This window comes from Scyliorhinus canicula, chromosome 7 (genome assembly GCF_902713615.1).
Source record: "Scyliorhinus canicula chromosome 7, sScyCan1.1, whole genome shotgun sequence".
Classification (NCBI taxonomy): Eukaryota; Metazoa; Chordata; class Chondrichthyes; order Carcharhiniformes; family Scyliorhinidae; genus Scyliorhinus; species Scyliorhinus canicula.
This window is the reverse complement of record NC_052152.1, coordinates 100,242,076-100,258,525: the sequence shown is the minus strand read 5'-3', so window position 1 is coordinate 100,258,525 and position 16,450 is coordinate 100,242,076. Positions and strand designations below refer to the sequence as shown.

General features: G+C 46.5%; 1 protein-coding gene across 1 annotated transcript in view; it reads left to right on the top strand.

Annotated features, from left to right (window-relative positions):
* Positions 1-3,791: 3,791 nt before the first annotated feature.
* rs1a (retinoschisin 1a) overlaps positions 3,792-16,450 on the top strand; it is a 29,156-nt gene continuing 16,497 nt past the window's right edge. The window contains exons 1-3 of the mRNA XM_038802547.1: positions 3,792-3,926; positions 4,306-4,331; positions 5,532-5,643. Of these exons, the coding sequence (XP_038658475.1) occupies positions 3,881-3,926; positions 4,306-4,331; positions 5,532-5,643 (184 nt within the window). The 5' untranslated portion in view covers positions 3,792-3,880. The remainder of the gene's footprint in view (positions 3,927-4,305; positions 4,332-5,531; positions 5,644-16,450) is intronic.

Genomic DNA, 16,450 nt, shown 5'->3' with positions numbered 1-16,450 from the left:
TAAGAGTGCCGAAACCCTGGGATGTCCCTGCTTCTATCTGCTGTGATCAGAAAATGTGAGGTGCCCACCAGTTTGTGACCTCTCTATCATTAGTTCCCACTGTGGTGTCTCTCTCTGTGCTAGTGGCACAGAGTGTGCAGGGGCTGATTTAGCTCATTGGGCTAAATCGCTGGCTTTTAAAGCAGACCAAGCAGGCCAGCAGCAAGGTTCGATTCCCGTATCAGCCTCCCTGGACAGGCGCCGGAATGTGGCGACTAGGGGCTTTTCACAGTAACTTCATTGAAGCCTACTCGTGACAATAAGCAATTTTCATTTCATAGTGGAGAGGGCAGGTGAAAGGTATGACACCTCTTCCATCCAAATAAATTTTAGAAGCAGCTCTCTTCAGCCATGTTTGTAGAAGGCTCTGACTGCTCCCCTACTGTGCTTGCAAGAGAAGAGAGATATCATTAGTGTATGGAAACAGCATAAGCATACAAGAGATGGACCTCACATGAGTTTGGCGAGATGGATGATGGTGTTGTGGGTCCGTACTCATTTTGTGCCCCCCCTTCCCCCAAGCAGGAACAGTCCTCTTCCTTCCTGGCCATCAGGAGGGCTCTCTCCTAAAATTGAGAGAGGATTTTTAATCTGGGAATTACTCTGCCCAGCTGTGCACTCTTCTGCCTATTGTGAGCCAACTTGTCCTGCAAGAGAACAGGAGGAGAGAGTGTTAGCAAGCTGTGTGCCAGATGTGATAGTAAGGATAATAAAAACAGAAAATGCTGGATAAACTCAGCAGGTTTGACAGCATCTGTGGCTAGAGAAACACATAGAATCAGAGAATACCTACAGTGCAGGAGGTCATTTAAGTCCATCGAGTCTGCACCAACCTCCTGAAAGAGCACTATACCCAGGCCCACTCTCTCGTCCCATCCCTGTAACCCCACCTGTGCGACAGGGTAGCACAAGTGGATAGCACTATGGCTTCACAGCGCTAGGGTCCCAGGTTCGATTCCCTGCTGGGTCACTGTCTGTGCGGAGTCTGCACGTTCTCCCAGTGTCTGTGTGGGTTTCCTCCGGGTGCTCCGGTTTCCTCCCACAGTCCAAAGATGTGCAGGTTAGGTGGATTGGCCATGCTAAATTGCCCTTAGTGTCCAAAAAGGTTAGGAGTAGTTATTGGGGTTTCGGGGATAGGGTGGAAGTGAGGGCTTAATGTGGGTTGGTGCAGATCGATGAGCCGAATGGCCTCCTTCTGCACTGTATGTTCTAAGTTCTTTGGACATTTAAGGGTGATTTAGCATGGCCAATCTACCTAACCTGCACATCTATGGTCTGTGGAAGGAAACCAGCGAACCCAAAGGAAACCCACGCCAATGCGGGGAGAATGTGCAGACTCTACAGTCACCCAAGCTGTTGTGCAATGCGTGTGTGAGTGGGCGAGCAGAGACTGATGAGGAGAGTGAATTATCCTGGCTAAGGGGAGGGTCAGTCATTCTCTTCCTGCACTACACTCCCATCCGCTTGTGCAGGGAGTTGGCACTTTCCAGTGTTGCTACTGACTTCCATGCTGGGTTGGTTATCTCGCTCAAGGGTCTCCTCCCCCCCCCCTGAGGGATGTGGACCCACTCCTCCACCATGTCCAGCATTCTGGACAGGGCTCACTCTGCTAATTTTGGCACGGCCTTCCTAGCAGCCATCTTTTGCTTTGGACTTAGAACAAGTGCTGGGGAGGCGTTTAAATGGAACTCCTCAGTAATTGAAGCACTCAGCTGACTGCAGGATGAGCAATTCCGACTTTGCCCGCCATGGAGGCAACATGAAACAATGAGAATTCTTTTTGTCCTAAATGGCTAAAAATATGGCAGGAAAACCTCCCAATGCCAACGGTGGGCAACACTCCAGTTTCCTTGGCCTAGTTGACACTTTGCTAAAAGAAACTGGAAAATTCCGCCTGTAATATTTATACATTATGTTGGCCGGGCCAAGCTTACAGTAGTGTGTGCAGTTTTGGCCATCCAATTACAGAACCCACATTACCGCTGTAGGACGTAAACATAAATGAACCAGGAGGATGACAGGGATGGAAGCATTTGGTTATTAGACACATGAGAAACTTCTACTTTCACTGGAATAAATACTCAGAAAATTTAATAGAACTGAATCTTGTAATTGATCGTCAATGACAAAGGATCATGAATTCAAAATCATCACAACAAGAGTCAGGAGAGACTTTAAGAGAAATGTATTTAAGCTGAGAGCTGTGGAAGCATAGAATTATTTGTCAAAACAGTTGTTGAGTCTTAGGCCATTATATCTTTTAATTGAATGTACATCTGAAACGTGGGCAGAAAGGGCTATCGGATGGCAGCAGAACAGCCAGATTAGTTTTTCGATTACTTTGGCGAAAAGCCGACGTAGTACTAATGGATGAAATACATGCCATCTGTGTTCCCAACTAGTTCTATGAGGAAGGAAGCCAATGAACAGAACTTAGTATGGAACAGAATACCAGCAATGCCGTTTTAGACAACTTAGGGTTTGTGCAGTTTAAGATTGGAAACAACAAAACCAGGTTATCAGAGCGCCAAGGCTGAGATCAGGGCGGAGATGTTGAATCATAGAATCATAGAATTTACAGTGCTGAAGGAGGCTATTCGGCCCATCGAGTCTGCACTGGCCCTTGGAAAGAGCACCCTACCAAGTCCACACCTCCACTCACGGGGAGAACGTGCAAACTCCGCACAGACAGTGATCCAAGCCAGGAATCGAACCTGGGACCCTGGAGCTGTGAAGCAACTGTGCTAACCACTATGCTACCGTGCTGCCCGAGTTGAGTATATGCAAGTAAGCAGGCTAGGAGGTGGGTACAATGTGGGATTTGAAGCTAAGACCCTGGTCAAACAAGTCACTAATGATTATATGGCATCTGGGCCTGAGTAACTCTCATGTTAGAGAAACAGGAGTGTTAGTGGACTTGGAGGTTACAGTGGAGAGGTAGAATTGGATGTGGTGTACAAACTCACTCTGTGCCTTTGGGAAAATAATCTTAAATATACAATATGTAGACAAGGAGAAACAGTGATCAAGAATGGAATGTTGGGGTCCCCTGAAAGTAATTCCAATCAAAATTGTGTCCTCTGGAAATTCACTGGCTGAAATCAAATTCTACCATACTGTGACATAGCAGAGTCTAATCGCATTGCACAACCATACAGCCTTGGCTCAATGGGATCCAGTTCCACTGACATTTGACTGCAGTTATGAGGGTAGGCTGTACACTGTCAGAGGTGCCGGCTTTCAGACGAGATGCTGAACCAAAACCACATCTCTCAGATGGATCTAAAAGATCCCATGGTGCCCTGACTAATAGTTATCCCTTAATCAATATGAAAATATGTATTGTCCAGTCATTGTCAAATCGCTGATAGAGGTACCTCACTGAGCACAACTGGGCAGCTGTATTTTCTTCAGTTACAACAGCGACTCTGCTCAAAAATATTTAATTGGCTGCCGGCTGTTATTTGATTACTGTTCTTTGTACTCTATTGTTTTTGGTACTGTGGTTGTTTGTTATGCCAAAAATACCTCATTAAAAATTGTTTGTTCAAAAAAAATATTTAATTGGCTGTAAAGAGTTTTGTGATGTCCTGAAGTCATGAAAGGTGCTATATAAATTTGAACTTTTTCTTTTCCACTTCAACCTAATTTTCTTTTGATCTCCACTAAGCTCCTTTGTGCTTGCTTCATAAAATGATGAATAAATAAAATGGCTGTAAGGTGACAGCATTTAAGAAGAAATACGGTTAAGATATATGAAATACGCTGACGTGGGGAATTAAGATAATCCTCTTGGATCTACAGCAGTTATTCAATTTGCTGAGTGCATAATCGTGAAAAGATGAAGGGAGAAAACATCCTATTTTCCATTCTGTTCTTACTTGAAGGTATGTTGAGCATTTTCTGGCGGGATAAGGAGCTTCTACTAAATATTGTTTGTAAAAAAAAATTTGAAATCAGTAAATTATATTCCCCAATTCAGTATATGTTTTGTTATTAGGTGAGAAATTCTTATTTACCTTATTTGAGTTTCTTCAAATGTGATAATGCCTCAGCAATTGTAGAATACTAGGACTCTGAAGATGTGTATAAATTTCCAATACTGAGATCCTTAAAATAGAATCAAAAGAGCAATTAAATGTTCTCTTGATTTATATTTATTTTATAAAAATGTAAAATAAAAGTGATTATATTTGTACTGTTCAAGAAAATAATCCTCGTCTTTCCTCTATCTTTTTAAAATTCTTCTCAATCGATTTGGAAAAGCTCTTCCATCGACATCTGCTACAGAGGTATGGAGCTCAGTGTAGCCAATGCTATTAAAGCATTGTTCAACCTGTGCAGTTGCTTTCAATCTGACTTGTGTGTTGATATTGGCCTGTTGGTAAAGGTTATTCTTAGAAAATATTGTTTAACTGTTGCTCATTATTTCCAAATAATAGGCAGACCAATTAGTTTTTTTTTAATAAATTTAGATTACCCAATTATTTTTTCCAATTAAGGGGTAATTTAGCGTGGCCAATCCACCTACTCTGCACATTTTTGGGTTGCGGGGGCGAAACCCACGCAGACACGGGGAGAATGTGCAAACTCCACACGGACAGTGACCCAGAGCCGGGATCGAACCTGGGACCTCAGCGTCGTGAGGCGGTTGTGCTAACCACTAGGCCACCGTGCTGCCCGGCAGACCAATTAGTTAACGAAAAATAAAATGGGAAACCTCAGCAGGTCTGGCAGCATATCTGGAGAGAGAAACAGAGTTAACGCTTTGAGTGTGTACGATTCTTCCTCCCACATTTTCTATTTTATTTTAAATTTCCAGTATCTGTAGCATCTTGCTTTTATCCCAGTTAATTAAAATTGTTTTTAAATCTACTGCAATTTATTGAAAAGACACTTCAACTATTTGATAACTGACCCCAAAAGTAACTGTAAGCAATCATTATATCCCTACCCCACCAATAAGTTCATAAACTAAAACCAGCAAGCATTCCATGGGCTGTGGGATTTAGATGAATATTTTTTTAAAAAGGGGGTGGTTTAAGCATCTCCGGCCCCCTTACTACATGTTATCTTACGAGAGATGAATTAAGGAAAATATAAATAATTGCACTTTTTTTCTCATGCCAGCTCTTTATTCTTCTTAATCAGTTTTGTTAATAGTTTAAGGTATGTTGTCAATGCATGTTAACGAAAAAGAAAATGTTTACCAGGACAAATTTTTATCAGCCTCAAAGCTAAGTACCCACACAAGTCATACTGTAGGGTTCATAAGCTTTCAGCTACTATTCCTATATTTATCTGTAGGGAGAGAAAAGAGCTAACGTTTCGAGTCCGATGACTCTTTGTCAAAGCGTCTTCGGACTCGAAACGTTAGCTTTTTTCTCTCCCTACAGATGCTGCCAGACATGCTGAGATTTTCCAGCATTTTCCCTTTCGTTTCAAATTCCAGCATCCGCAGTAATTTGCTTTTACTCCTATATTTATGACAGGATGAAAATCTGGATCAGTCATGTAACAAGACTTGCAAATGCGATTGCAATGAAGAACTCAACACATTTTGGGAAATGGCACCAGGATCATTGATAATGCAGTGCATGCCAGGTAAGAAAGACCATTATATAATTTTAAATGGCATAAGAAGGCACTTAACCTCGATTCTGAAGAGGTATTCTTGAAGATCCAGCCAGACTTTATTCTGGAAACAAAACAAAATCAACTACTTTATAAAAGCTTCAATGTATCAATAATGTTGATTTGGGGGGTGGGGGTGCGGGGCACCTCCCATTTAGTTGACAGTAAAACCTGTAACATTGTACTGGATATTGGCAGCTACCAGAGAATTGAGAATGTAGGGCATTCGTACTGGTTGGAATTGCAATGGTGATAAGACAAGACACAAGGTCACTGATTAATCCTCTTACCTCTTCAGAATGACTATCTCTGAAGATTAAATGGATTACCCTTTAGTATAACCCCCCTCATGATGGAATACTACCAGTCACAATAAATAAGTTTCAGAGACCCAACATTAACAACTTGTGTATATAAAGCTTTTCATATAATAAAATGTCCCAAAGTACTTCACAAGGTTTTTAGAAAGCCAAAACTGACACTGAGACTTATAAGAAAAGATGTTACGGCATATCACTGAAAGCTTGGTCAAAAAAGTAACAATTAAGGCACGCCTTAAAGGGTGAAAGAAAGGAAGACAGGCAGAGATGTTTATGGAGGAAATTCCCGAAGCTGGGCCCAAGACAGGTGAAGGCACGGCATCAATACATCCTGGTTCAGGTCATTATGTTGGTGGAACAAGTAAAATCAGGGATGCTCAAGAGGCCAGAATTAGAGGAATTATTTGGAATTGAAAACTCACCTCAATAATAGTGACCATGAAGCAAACATTGATTGTCGTAAATAACCATCTGCTTCCCTAATGTTTTCTTTTAAATTTAGAGTACCCAATTATTCTTTTCCAATTAAGGGGGCAATTTAGCGTGGCCAATCCACCCACCCTGCACATCTCTGGGTTGTGGGGGTGAAACCCACGCAGACACGGGGAGAATGTGCAAACTCCACATGGACAGTGACCCAGGACTGGGATCGAGCCCGGGTCCTCAGCGCCGTAGGCAGCAGTGCTAACCACTGTGCCGCTCATTAATGTTTTTTAGGGAAGGAGATCTGCCGTCCTGACACGATTTGACTTAGGTGTGGCATCAGACCCACAGCAATGTGTTTGACTCGTAACTATCCTCTGAAGGTCAAGGGCAATTGGGGATGAGCAAGAGATGCTAATCTCGCAATGCAAGCCACATCTGATGAAAGAATAAATAATATGTTACCCAGGGTTGCCTAGGTACAACCTTATCAATAAATCCTTATAGGCTATTATGTTGGTTTTCTAATGCTGCAGTGCACTAAGTGAAGTGAGCAGCCTTCTGAACATGAACTAGGAGCAGGAGTTGGCCATTTAGCCTTGAAAGCCTGCTGTCATTTGATAAGGTCATGGTTGACCTGATTTTGGACTCAAGTCTGCTTTCCTGTCTATCCCTACACGCTTTGACACCCGTGTCAATCAATAATCTATCTAACTCAGCATTAGAAATATTCAATAACCTTGCCTTCACTGCTCTCTGGAGAAGAGAATTCCACAGACCAATGATCCTCAGAGAAAAAATGTACCTGATTTCCAACTTAATTGGGAGACCCCGTCTAACCGAAAGACGAGCTCGTTAGGTGAATTGGACATTCTGAATTATCCCTCTGTGTACCTGAAGAGGCGCCGGAATGTATCGACGAGGGGATTTTCACAGTAACTTCATTTCAGTATTAATGTAAGCCTACTTGTGACAATAGTAAAGATTATTTATTTGTCATTTATATTCAAAATATGTCATATATATATCTCAAGGACCTTCCCAATCACCTGTTTCTCCTCTATTCACACTTGATTATCTAAACCGCCAGTCCTCCATCCTCCCACCCCTCCTGGTCCGACACCTCCTCATCCTCCTCGAAGGTGGCCACATATTCTTCCCCTCCACCGCATCCCCCCCGCTGCTGCGCCTGGTTGTGGAGGGCACAGCAGACCACCACGAAGCGGGCTACCCTCTGGGGGGGTGTACTGCAGGGCACCACCAGTACAGTCGAGGTATGGAAACTGCATCTTGAGGAGTCCGATGCACTGCTCAATGACAGCCCGTGTGGCCCCATGGACTTTGTTGTATCAGGTCGCCGCATCAGTCACAGGCCTCCGTACTGTTGTCATTAGCCAGGTCCTCAGCGGGTATCCCTTATCCCCAAGAGCCAACCGTCCATCCTGGCGCGGTCCTTGAAGAGACACAGATGTCCGACTGTCCCAGGATGTAGCTGTCATGCACACTCCCTGGGAAGTGGGCACATACATGCATGATCTCCATGTGGTGGTTGTACATGAGCTGCATGTTCAGGGAGTGGAACCCCTTCCTGTTGACGATGAGCATTCCAGACAGCTCGGTGACCACAGGGCAACATGTGTGCCATCTATTAGTTCCTGGACCTGGGGCATCCAGTCAATAGCGGAGAATCCTGCTGTCTTGTTGGGCTTAGTCCATGGCACAGCTTATATAGCCTGCTGCCCGGGCAAACAGGGCATCCATGACTTCACGGATGCACATGTGGGTTGTGAAATGCCGTACAAGTCCTCGCTCAAGCTTCTCACAGAAGGATTTTCCCATCTAGCCCCGTCCCCAGAAAGTGGTCATGTGGGCCATCTTCACTCACAGGCAAAGAGCCTACCCACGAGGATCAAAATGATCCTGAGATGTTCAGGGCTGTGGTGAGTTTGACGGCCACTTGGAGTGGGTATCCTCCTCCACATGGTGACAAGTCTACAAGGACATGGCACAGGTGCCACATCGCCCCCCCTTGTTGTAGCGGAACGTCCTACGGCACATGCATCTGTCATTTGATCGAAAGTCCAGCAACGTCTGTGCACTTTGGGCTGTCACGGCCCCACCCCTTCTGGGTCCCTCTCTGTTGAGCGGACAGGGTCCGCAGGGAGTGGAGCGAGGCCCTGCACATGGCCTGCCTCGAGCTTCTGTCAACAATGGTGGTGGCGCCTTCTCTGCCGTTTGGTCACCTGGCTTGCCAGCAGCAGCACTAGGGCAGCTTCCGCCGGGTCCAAGATGTCATCCATGCTGTTTGATATGTGCAAGGAATTGGGAGAGAGTGTGATACTGATAACTAGCGATTTCAGTCCCCCCATTGCTCAGCCCCCCCAGCCCGGCATGACTCACTGCCCACTCACCCCTGGCCGTAATGGATACCGCTGCCCACCGGACCCCACACCCTGTACTCCAGACAACCAAGCATGACGTTACCTGGACCAGCCGCTGGCCACGTCCCTGGTGCTCACACCAATCCTCTGGTCACGGAAATGTGCCGAATGCTGGGGCCCAGCCCTTGGGTGTTCATATGTTGGCCACTGCGTCCTTATGTGTTGCCCCCCCCCCCCCCCCCCCCCACCCCACCCCCACCCCCACCCCCCACCCCCCACAGTGTTCAGGCACAATGTCCAGGCACATGGTCTAATTGGGATGTTAGCCAATAAACCCCACATGCTGAATGGCACAACTACCTATGGAGATCCACTTGGGATGTGTGAAGTGCTCACTTAACTATGATTGCCAATTCAGTATTTGCAGTAGCCTTCAGTCGTGCAGTCAGAGGCCTTCACAGTCAGTGGGCAGTTGCCGTGGCAGGCGGGCTTGGGTTGCCCCCAGAACGGGACCACATGGTCCACGGGTTGGCATGGTGGACCTGCAGACACAGAGACTCACCACTGCACGCACCCCCCCCCCCCCCCCCTCCCCAGCAAAGCCCAGGTCATGAGCAGCCACCATCTCCTGCTCCGCAAACCCCCCCCCACTCCGCAAACCCCCCCACACCGCAAACGCCCCCCCTGCACTGCAACTCACCCCCCCCTCCCCCACCCCACTGACAGCTCACGTTGACTGAGGTTGGCCCCTTGGGATCAGCAATTGCAGTGCCCTTGGGCTTTTTGCCTGTGAGTGAAGATGGCCCACATGACCACTTGCTGGGGACGGGGTTAGATGGGAAAATCCTTCTGTGAGAAGCTGTGGGAAGGTTTGGGACATGTATAGAATGTTAAAAGCCAAGAAAAAAAATCCGGGGAAAAAGAGAGTGAGCGAAAGTCCATTGCCGAGCGTGGTGAGGAATGCAGTGGGAGTAAAGGAGAGAGTCCAGAGGGTGGGGCCACAACCAACACAGTGGGAAAGATGGCTGAAGTGATGGCTGAGGAATTTGAGCGGTTGTTCTCAAAACATTTTGAAAGGCATCGGACAGAGATGATGGTCTCGCTGAATGAGTGGGTGGGTACGACTCTTGCCCCGATGAGAGAGGAGTTGGGGGAAGACTTGGATGGCAGTGCAGGAGCAAGGAGAGACAATGAAGGGGGTGGTGGAAGCATTGTTGCGGCCAAAGTAGAAGACCTGGAGAACAGATCGCAAAGGCAACATCTGAGGATCGTGGGTGTGCCTGAGGGGGGGGGGGGGGGGGGGGGGGGGGGCAGAGGTCTACAGAGTACTTTGCTGACATGCTGCTGAAATTGATGAGTAAGACTCCCAGTATGAATTGGACAAGGACCACCGGTCACTTCAGCCGAAACTGAGAACGAATGAACCGCTGAGACCTGCGATCGTCTGCTTTCACAATTCTCAAGTGAAGGAGAAGGTGCTGAGTTGGGCAAAGCAGAAACGGGAGATGGAGTGGGACGGAAATGGAAAACTTGACGACGGAGCTGGGAAGGAGACGGGCAGCCTTCCGTCGAGCTAAGGCGGCGCTGTATAAAAGCAATGAGCGGTTTGGTGTGGTCTACCCGGTAAAGTTGAGGATTACACACAACGGCAGAGACTACTACTTTGAGATGCCAACAAAGGCGTTCGTGAAGGCAAAAAGCCTGGGACTGGACTGAATTTGGACTTTGATCGTTTTTGACTGGGTTTTTCCTTTATGTTGTTCTTTCCAGCTGTGGATGTTATGGTTAACGGTTTTGTGTAATAGAAGTTTGGGCTGGTGTGGGCAGCACGGTGGCACAGTGGTTAGCATTGCTGCATCATGGCGCTGAGGACCCAGATTCAAATCCCGGCCCTGGGTCATTGTCCGTGTGGAGTTTGCACGTTCTCCCTGTGTTTGCGTGGGTTTCACCCCCACAACCCAAAAAATGTGGTGGATAGGTGGATTGGCCACGCTAAATTGCCCCTTAAATTGGAAAAAGTAACTGGCTAATCTAAATTTAAAAAAAAAGAAGTTTGGGCTGGGGTGGTTTGGGAGAGACGGTTGGGATTTACAGTTGTCTGGGTTTTGGGGTTTGTTGGGGCACAGAGTGTTGGAAGTTTGGAAGAGGTGGGTATGGGGGGCTTTGGAGCTGGTGTGTTTTTACGATGTGGGGAAGAAGGGCTCTGGCAGGGGCCTCTGTGCAAGCAAACGTAACATTGGCCAGTGAACAGGAGCAAGGTGAAGGGAATATGAATCTGTTTGGTCGGCTTTGATGAGCCTGGGAGGTGTGAATGGTGGGGGGATGGGAATGATACTGGGTGTGGTGTTTTCAGGAGGAAATGGTGGAGGAGTTTCTGGGAATTGGGTGGGGGTTGGTGGGGGAGAGAAGGGGTGGGGGTGATGCTGACTAGGGCCAGGGCTGGGTCCCGCCTGCTAGACAGGGCCTGGGAGGATGGTCATGGCGGGAAGGAAGGGTGGGGTTGGACGTGAGAGACCCCCGGCCAGAGTGGTGATGTGGAACGTTCGAGGGTTTGGGGGACCGGTGAAGAGAGCGAGAGTTTTCTTAAAGGGCCTGAAGGCAAACGTGGTGCTGTGACAGGATACCCATTTAAAGATAAAGGACCAGGTGAGGCCAAGGAAGGGCTGGATGAGCCAGCTGTTTCAATAGGGGTGGAGGAAGTGCAGGCAGCAATAGGGAAGATACAGTCAGGCAAGGCACCAGGGCCAGGTGGGTTTCCGGTGGAATTTTATAAAAAATTCAAGGATAAGTTGGCACCGCTTGTGGTAGAAATGTTTGAGGACGCGATGGTAAGGGGAGAATTGCCGGAGACGATGAGGCAGGTATCCATGACTTTATTAATCAAAAAGGAGAAGGATCCGGTGGGTTGTGGGTCATAAAGGCCCATTTCTTTGCTGAACATGAATGCTACGATACTGGTGAAGGTGGTGGCAGTCAGGTTGGAGGAATGCTTTCTGAAAGTGGTGGGGAGGATCAGATGGGATTCGTCAAGGGAAGGCAGCTGTTCAATGTGGTGCTTTCTCCAGCAGAGGGAAATGATCTGGAGGTGGCGGTGACGTTAGACGCAGAGAAGGCGTTTGACAAGAGTGAAGTGGAATTATTTGTTTGCAGCGCTGGAGAAGTTTGGGATTGGACTTAAGTTTGTGGCATGGGTGAAATTGTTATACAAGAATCTGACAGTACGTGTGCAGATGAATGATGTGAATTCAGGGTATTTTCCATTATTTGGGACAACGAGGCAGCGATACCACATTGCCCCTCTTCTGTTAGTGTTAGCGATTGAGCCCTTGGCCAAAGCGCTGAGGGGTTTGGACTTATGGAAGGGAACAGCGGTGGGGGGTGGGGGAGGGGGGGGGGGAGAGTGGTAGTGGAGCATAGGGTGTCTCTGTATGCAGAAGATCTGCTGCTGTACATCCCGGACCCGGGCGCTTCGGTGAGGAACATAATGGGGTTACTAAGGCAATTTGGGGCGTTTTCGGGGTATAAGTTAAATTTGGTGAAGAGCGAATACATTGTGGTGTTTCTCCAGGTGCAGGGGCAGGAGTGGGATGATTGCCCTAGGTATATGGGGTGCAGCACTGGACATGACTCCATAAGCTTAATTTCACGAGCCTGGTGGTGAGCCTTGATTTGCAGCGTGAAGCCTGTGGGGTCTCCTTAAGTGGACCTATTAATAATAATAAATTTTAATTTTGTCACAAGTAGGCTTACATTAACACTGCAATAAAGTTACTGTGAAAAGCCCCGAGTCGCCACATTGCGGTACCTGTTCGGGCACACGGAGGGAGAATTCAGAATGTCCAAATTATCTACTTGCACATCTTTCGGGACTTGTGGGAGGGAACTGGAGCACCCAGAGGAAGCCCACGCAGACACGGGGAGAACGTGAAGACTCCTCGCAGGCAGTGGCCCAAGCCAGGAATCGAACCTGGGACCCTGGCGTTGTGAAGCCATAGTGCTAACCACTACGCTACCGTGCCTGCTCCTATTAACATTGCATTGTAGTGATGGTTTTGCCAAGCCGCCTCCGGGAAGGTTGTGGCAGATCCTGCTTGCTACACTTAGAAAGCTTTTCATTGAATCATGCCCTGGCTGTCCGACCGGCGGAATTTCTCAAACTGGAGAAAATAAAACTTGCCACCAAGGGTGGGAAGAGGGTTTCCACAGGACGTGGAAACATTCACCAACTTGTACCAAGATCTGTTCGTAGCTACCAACCAGTAGAGTTGGGGGGGCGGGGGGGAAGAGAGATACAAGTGAGTCACAGGATTAAGATGAAATGGAAACAGGGGTGGGGGATGGGGGGGGGGGGGAGGACATGCAAGGAAGACAAGACAAGGGACCAAAACTGTAGATAGACATCTGTAAATACGTGCCAGGGTTAAACTAGGAATTGCAACAGAGGTATGCTGACTAAGGGGGGTCAAGGGCACAGGAGGAAGGAAAGCAATTATATGTAAATATCTTTACTGATTTCTGCCAGTTTTTAATCTCCTGTTTTTTCTTGCTGATTTTTTCCCCCCCCTCTGTTGGGCGTGATTATGTAAAGTGTAACTATGAGTTGTGAAATACAAAATGTGAAAACTCAATAAAAACGCTTCTTAAAAAATTTTTTAAAACATAAGAGATTGACTGACGCCTGTATCTCGTAACATTTTAATATATTTTCCCCTGTGATCCTGTCCACAGAAATATTTCACCTGAGCACCCAATTTTTTTAAAGATGTCTGTCACTGGGCAGCACGGTGGCCTAGTGGTTAGCACAACCGCCTCACGGCGCTGAGGTCCCAGGTTCGATCCCGGCTCTGGGTCACTGTCCGTGTGGAGTTTGCACATTCTCCCCGTGTCTGCGTGGGTTTCGCCCCCACAACCCAAAAATGTGCAGAGTAGGTGGATTGGCCACGCTAAATTGCCCCTTAATAGAAAAAATAATTGGGTAATCTAAATTTATATAAAAAAAAAGATGTCTGTCGCTTGCTGGTCATTCTACCCCACTGCAAGTGGTGCACACATGTGCCCTCCCATTGTCTGTTCTGTTACAACATGGATTTGGATTTATTGTGACATGTCACGAGGTACAGTGAAAAATATTGTCCTGCATACAGTCTAGTCAGATCATTCCATACATGAAAAACATAGGACATATGATTAACACACAATGTAAATACAGAGACATCAGAGTGTAGTGTAGATGCGAGGAGAGAGCAGATCAGTCCATAACAGGGTCATTCAGGAGTCTGGTTTCGGCGCTGGCCGCGTTTCCCATTCTCTAGCCTCTAAGTTCATATTTCCAGTTTTAAGATTTGTGATATCCTACAACGACTGTTTAATCTCCAGCATAGTGATTTGGTATGGATCAGTTTATTATAATGAAACCACCTGACCATTTTCATATCTCTCACCCCTTCAAAGACTGTTGTATTTTGAGATGAAACCTCCTTGGACACTCCCTCTCTGGCTAACTAGTTCTCTCTTGGACCTTCCCAAGTTTTTTTTTTGAATCTTTATTGTCACAAGTAGGCTTACATTAACACTGCAATGAAGTAACTGTGAAAAGCCAAAGTCGCCACATTCCAGCGCCTGTTCGGGTACACTGAGGGAGAATTCAGAATGTGCAATTCACCTAACAGCTCGTCTTTCAGGACTTGTAGGAGGAAACCGGAGCACCCGGAGGAAACCCACGCAGACACGGGGAGAACGTGCAGACTCCGCTCAGACAGTGACCCAAGCCCGGAATTGAACCTGGGATCCTGGCGTTGTGAAGTAACAGTGCTAACTACTGTGCCACTCCCACTGTGACTATTTGTTCCAGCATTCTCCAATTTAAAATAGGATCTAATAAAAGTCTTTAGTCTATGAATCAGCTCATAATTGTCCCCAAGCTCAGCGGCATTGTCTGGCAGTTCTAACTTTCTGATCCTCAACAGGGGTTTTATCATGGTAGGCAATAAATCTTTAAATTCCTCAAACAGAATTATCTCTCTCAAGGCTTCAGAGGTTTCTCCTATTTTCAAGGCCCTTACACACTTGTTTCTTACTTTTGTTATGTTCAAAAGTCAAAAATTCCCTACATCCAAGGAATTAAACCTTTTTAGGACCACTGACAGGAGCCCCCAATTTTCTGTCATGATTTTATTTGCTAGGGTTTCCCAACTTGGAATGGCAGTTCTTGGGGGTGTATAGTGTTATTTTGTTCCAGTGTGAGGAGACAAGTGAAACTCAAGTGAGAATAAATAGCCCAGTTATTGGGTAACAATTATGAAAGACTATTTATTAAAGAAAAGACTAAACACACACAAACTGGATTACTCTTCTCTCGCACAATTTAAGATCTATGAATGATTAAAACACAGTTTTGATAGAACTTACCCCTTGTTACAAAATATAACTACAATACCTAAACTCGGTAAGACTTCCCCAGTTCCTCAAACAAAATTCAAATTGAATAACCAGCTACTATAGTTACCGCAGAATCCAGGGATGATACTCAAATCTGGGAACTGTCTTCTTCCTGGTCCAGCAAAGATATTTTAAAATAACTGTTGTTCCAAATGTTTTCTGCACTGCCTTGACTCTAAGCTTGTTTGCTGTAAATGTGGCCTTCAGGCTTGGTGGCTGGAAACTGGCCTGTCCGCTTTCGGAGACTGCTAGATGGTAACTGCCTCTCCTAGCTTTTCAGGGTCTGGGCAATTATACTGCCGAGGGTGAGGGTGGGTGGGTGGGAGAGTCCGCAGTGGGTGAGGGGGGGGGAGGGGGGGGGTGGGGCGGGAGAGTCCACAGTGGGAAGGAGGTGGTGGAGAAAGCATGGGCGATAGTGGCGTTTAAGGGGCATCTTGACAAATACATGAATAGGATGGGAATAGAGGGATACGGACCCCGGAAGTGTAGAAGATTTTAATTTAGATTATGCCTTGTGTGAATTTGGCTGTCTGCCCCATCAACTTCCTTGACGATACATCAACATAATGTAAATCTCTGGGACCTTCACAATCATCTATAATCTGTTTCTCCTCTATAAACTACTCACAAATAATTGTCTAAATATCCAATCTAAACTCATTACCAGGAGAGACATACTAGTTGAGGCCCCTCTGCATACTGCCTACTGGTGTCTCAAGGCAGGTTCATGACAATTGTGTTCCCCAATTTGTCTCTCCAATTCAGTGGAACCATCTTTTCAGCAATAACTGTCAATTAAGTCCCTTCAGAATGTTATATATTTCAGTAACATCACTTCCCATTCTACTAAATTTCAATGGATACAAGCCAAACCCTCCCTCACAAGACAATTCCTTCACCACGAGGAATCAACTGCATATACCTTCCCAGCGCTTCTTCATATGCCCTTTCTTAAATAAGGAGAAACTGTACACCCTGTCTATCCTCAGCTGGTTCCAGCCTTCACCATTGACTGCACCACAGGGGTCGCTGAGTGTTTCCATGGTGCCATTGGCAATGCCACCGTCACCATAGCCCTCAAGCTGGACCATCTACAGGATTCTTCCTCCATCCTAACCCATTTTACCTTCTCCTTTGCTCGACCGCCTCACCATCTCCACGTTTGGTCACTCAGTAATAATTGCAGATTCAGCAATGCCAACCCTCCCTTCTGCT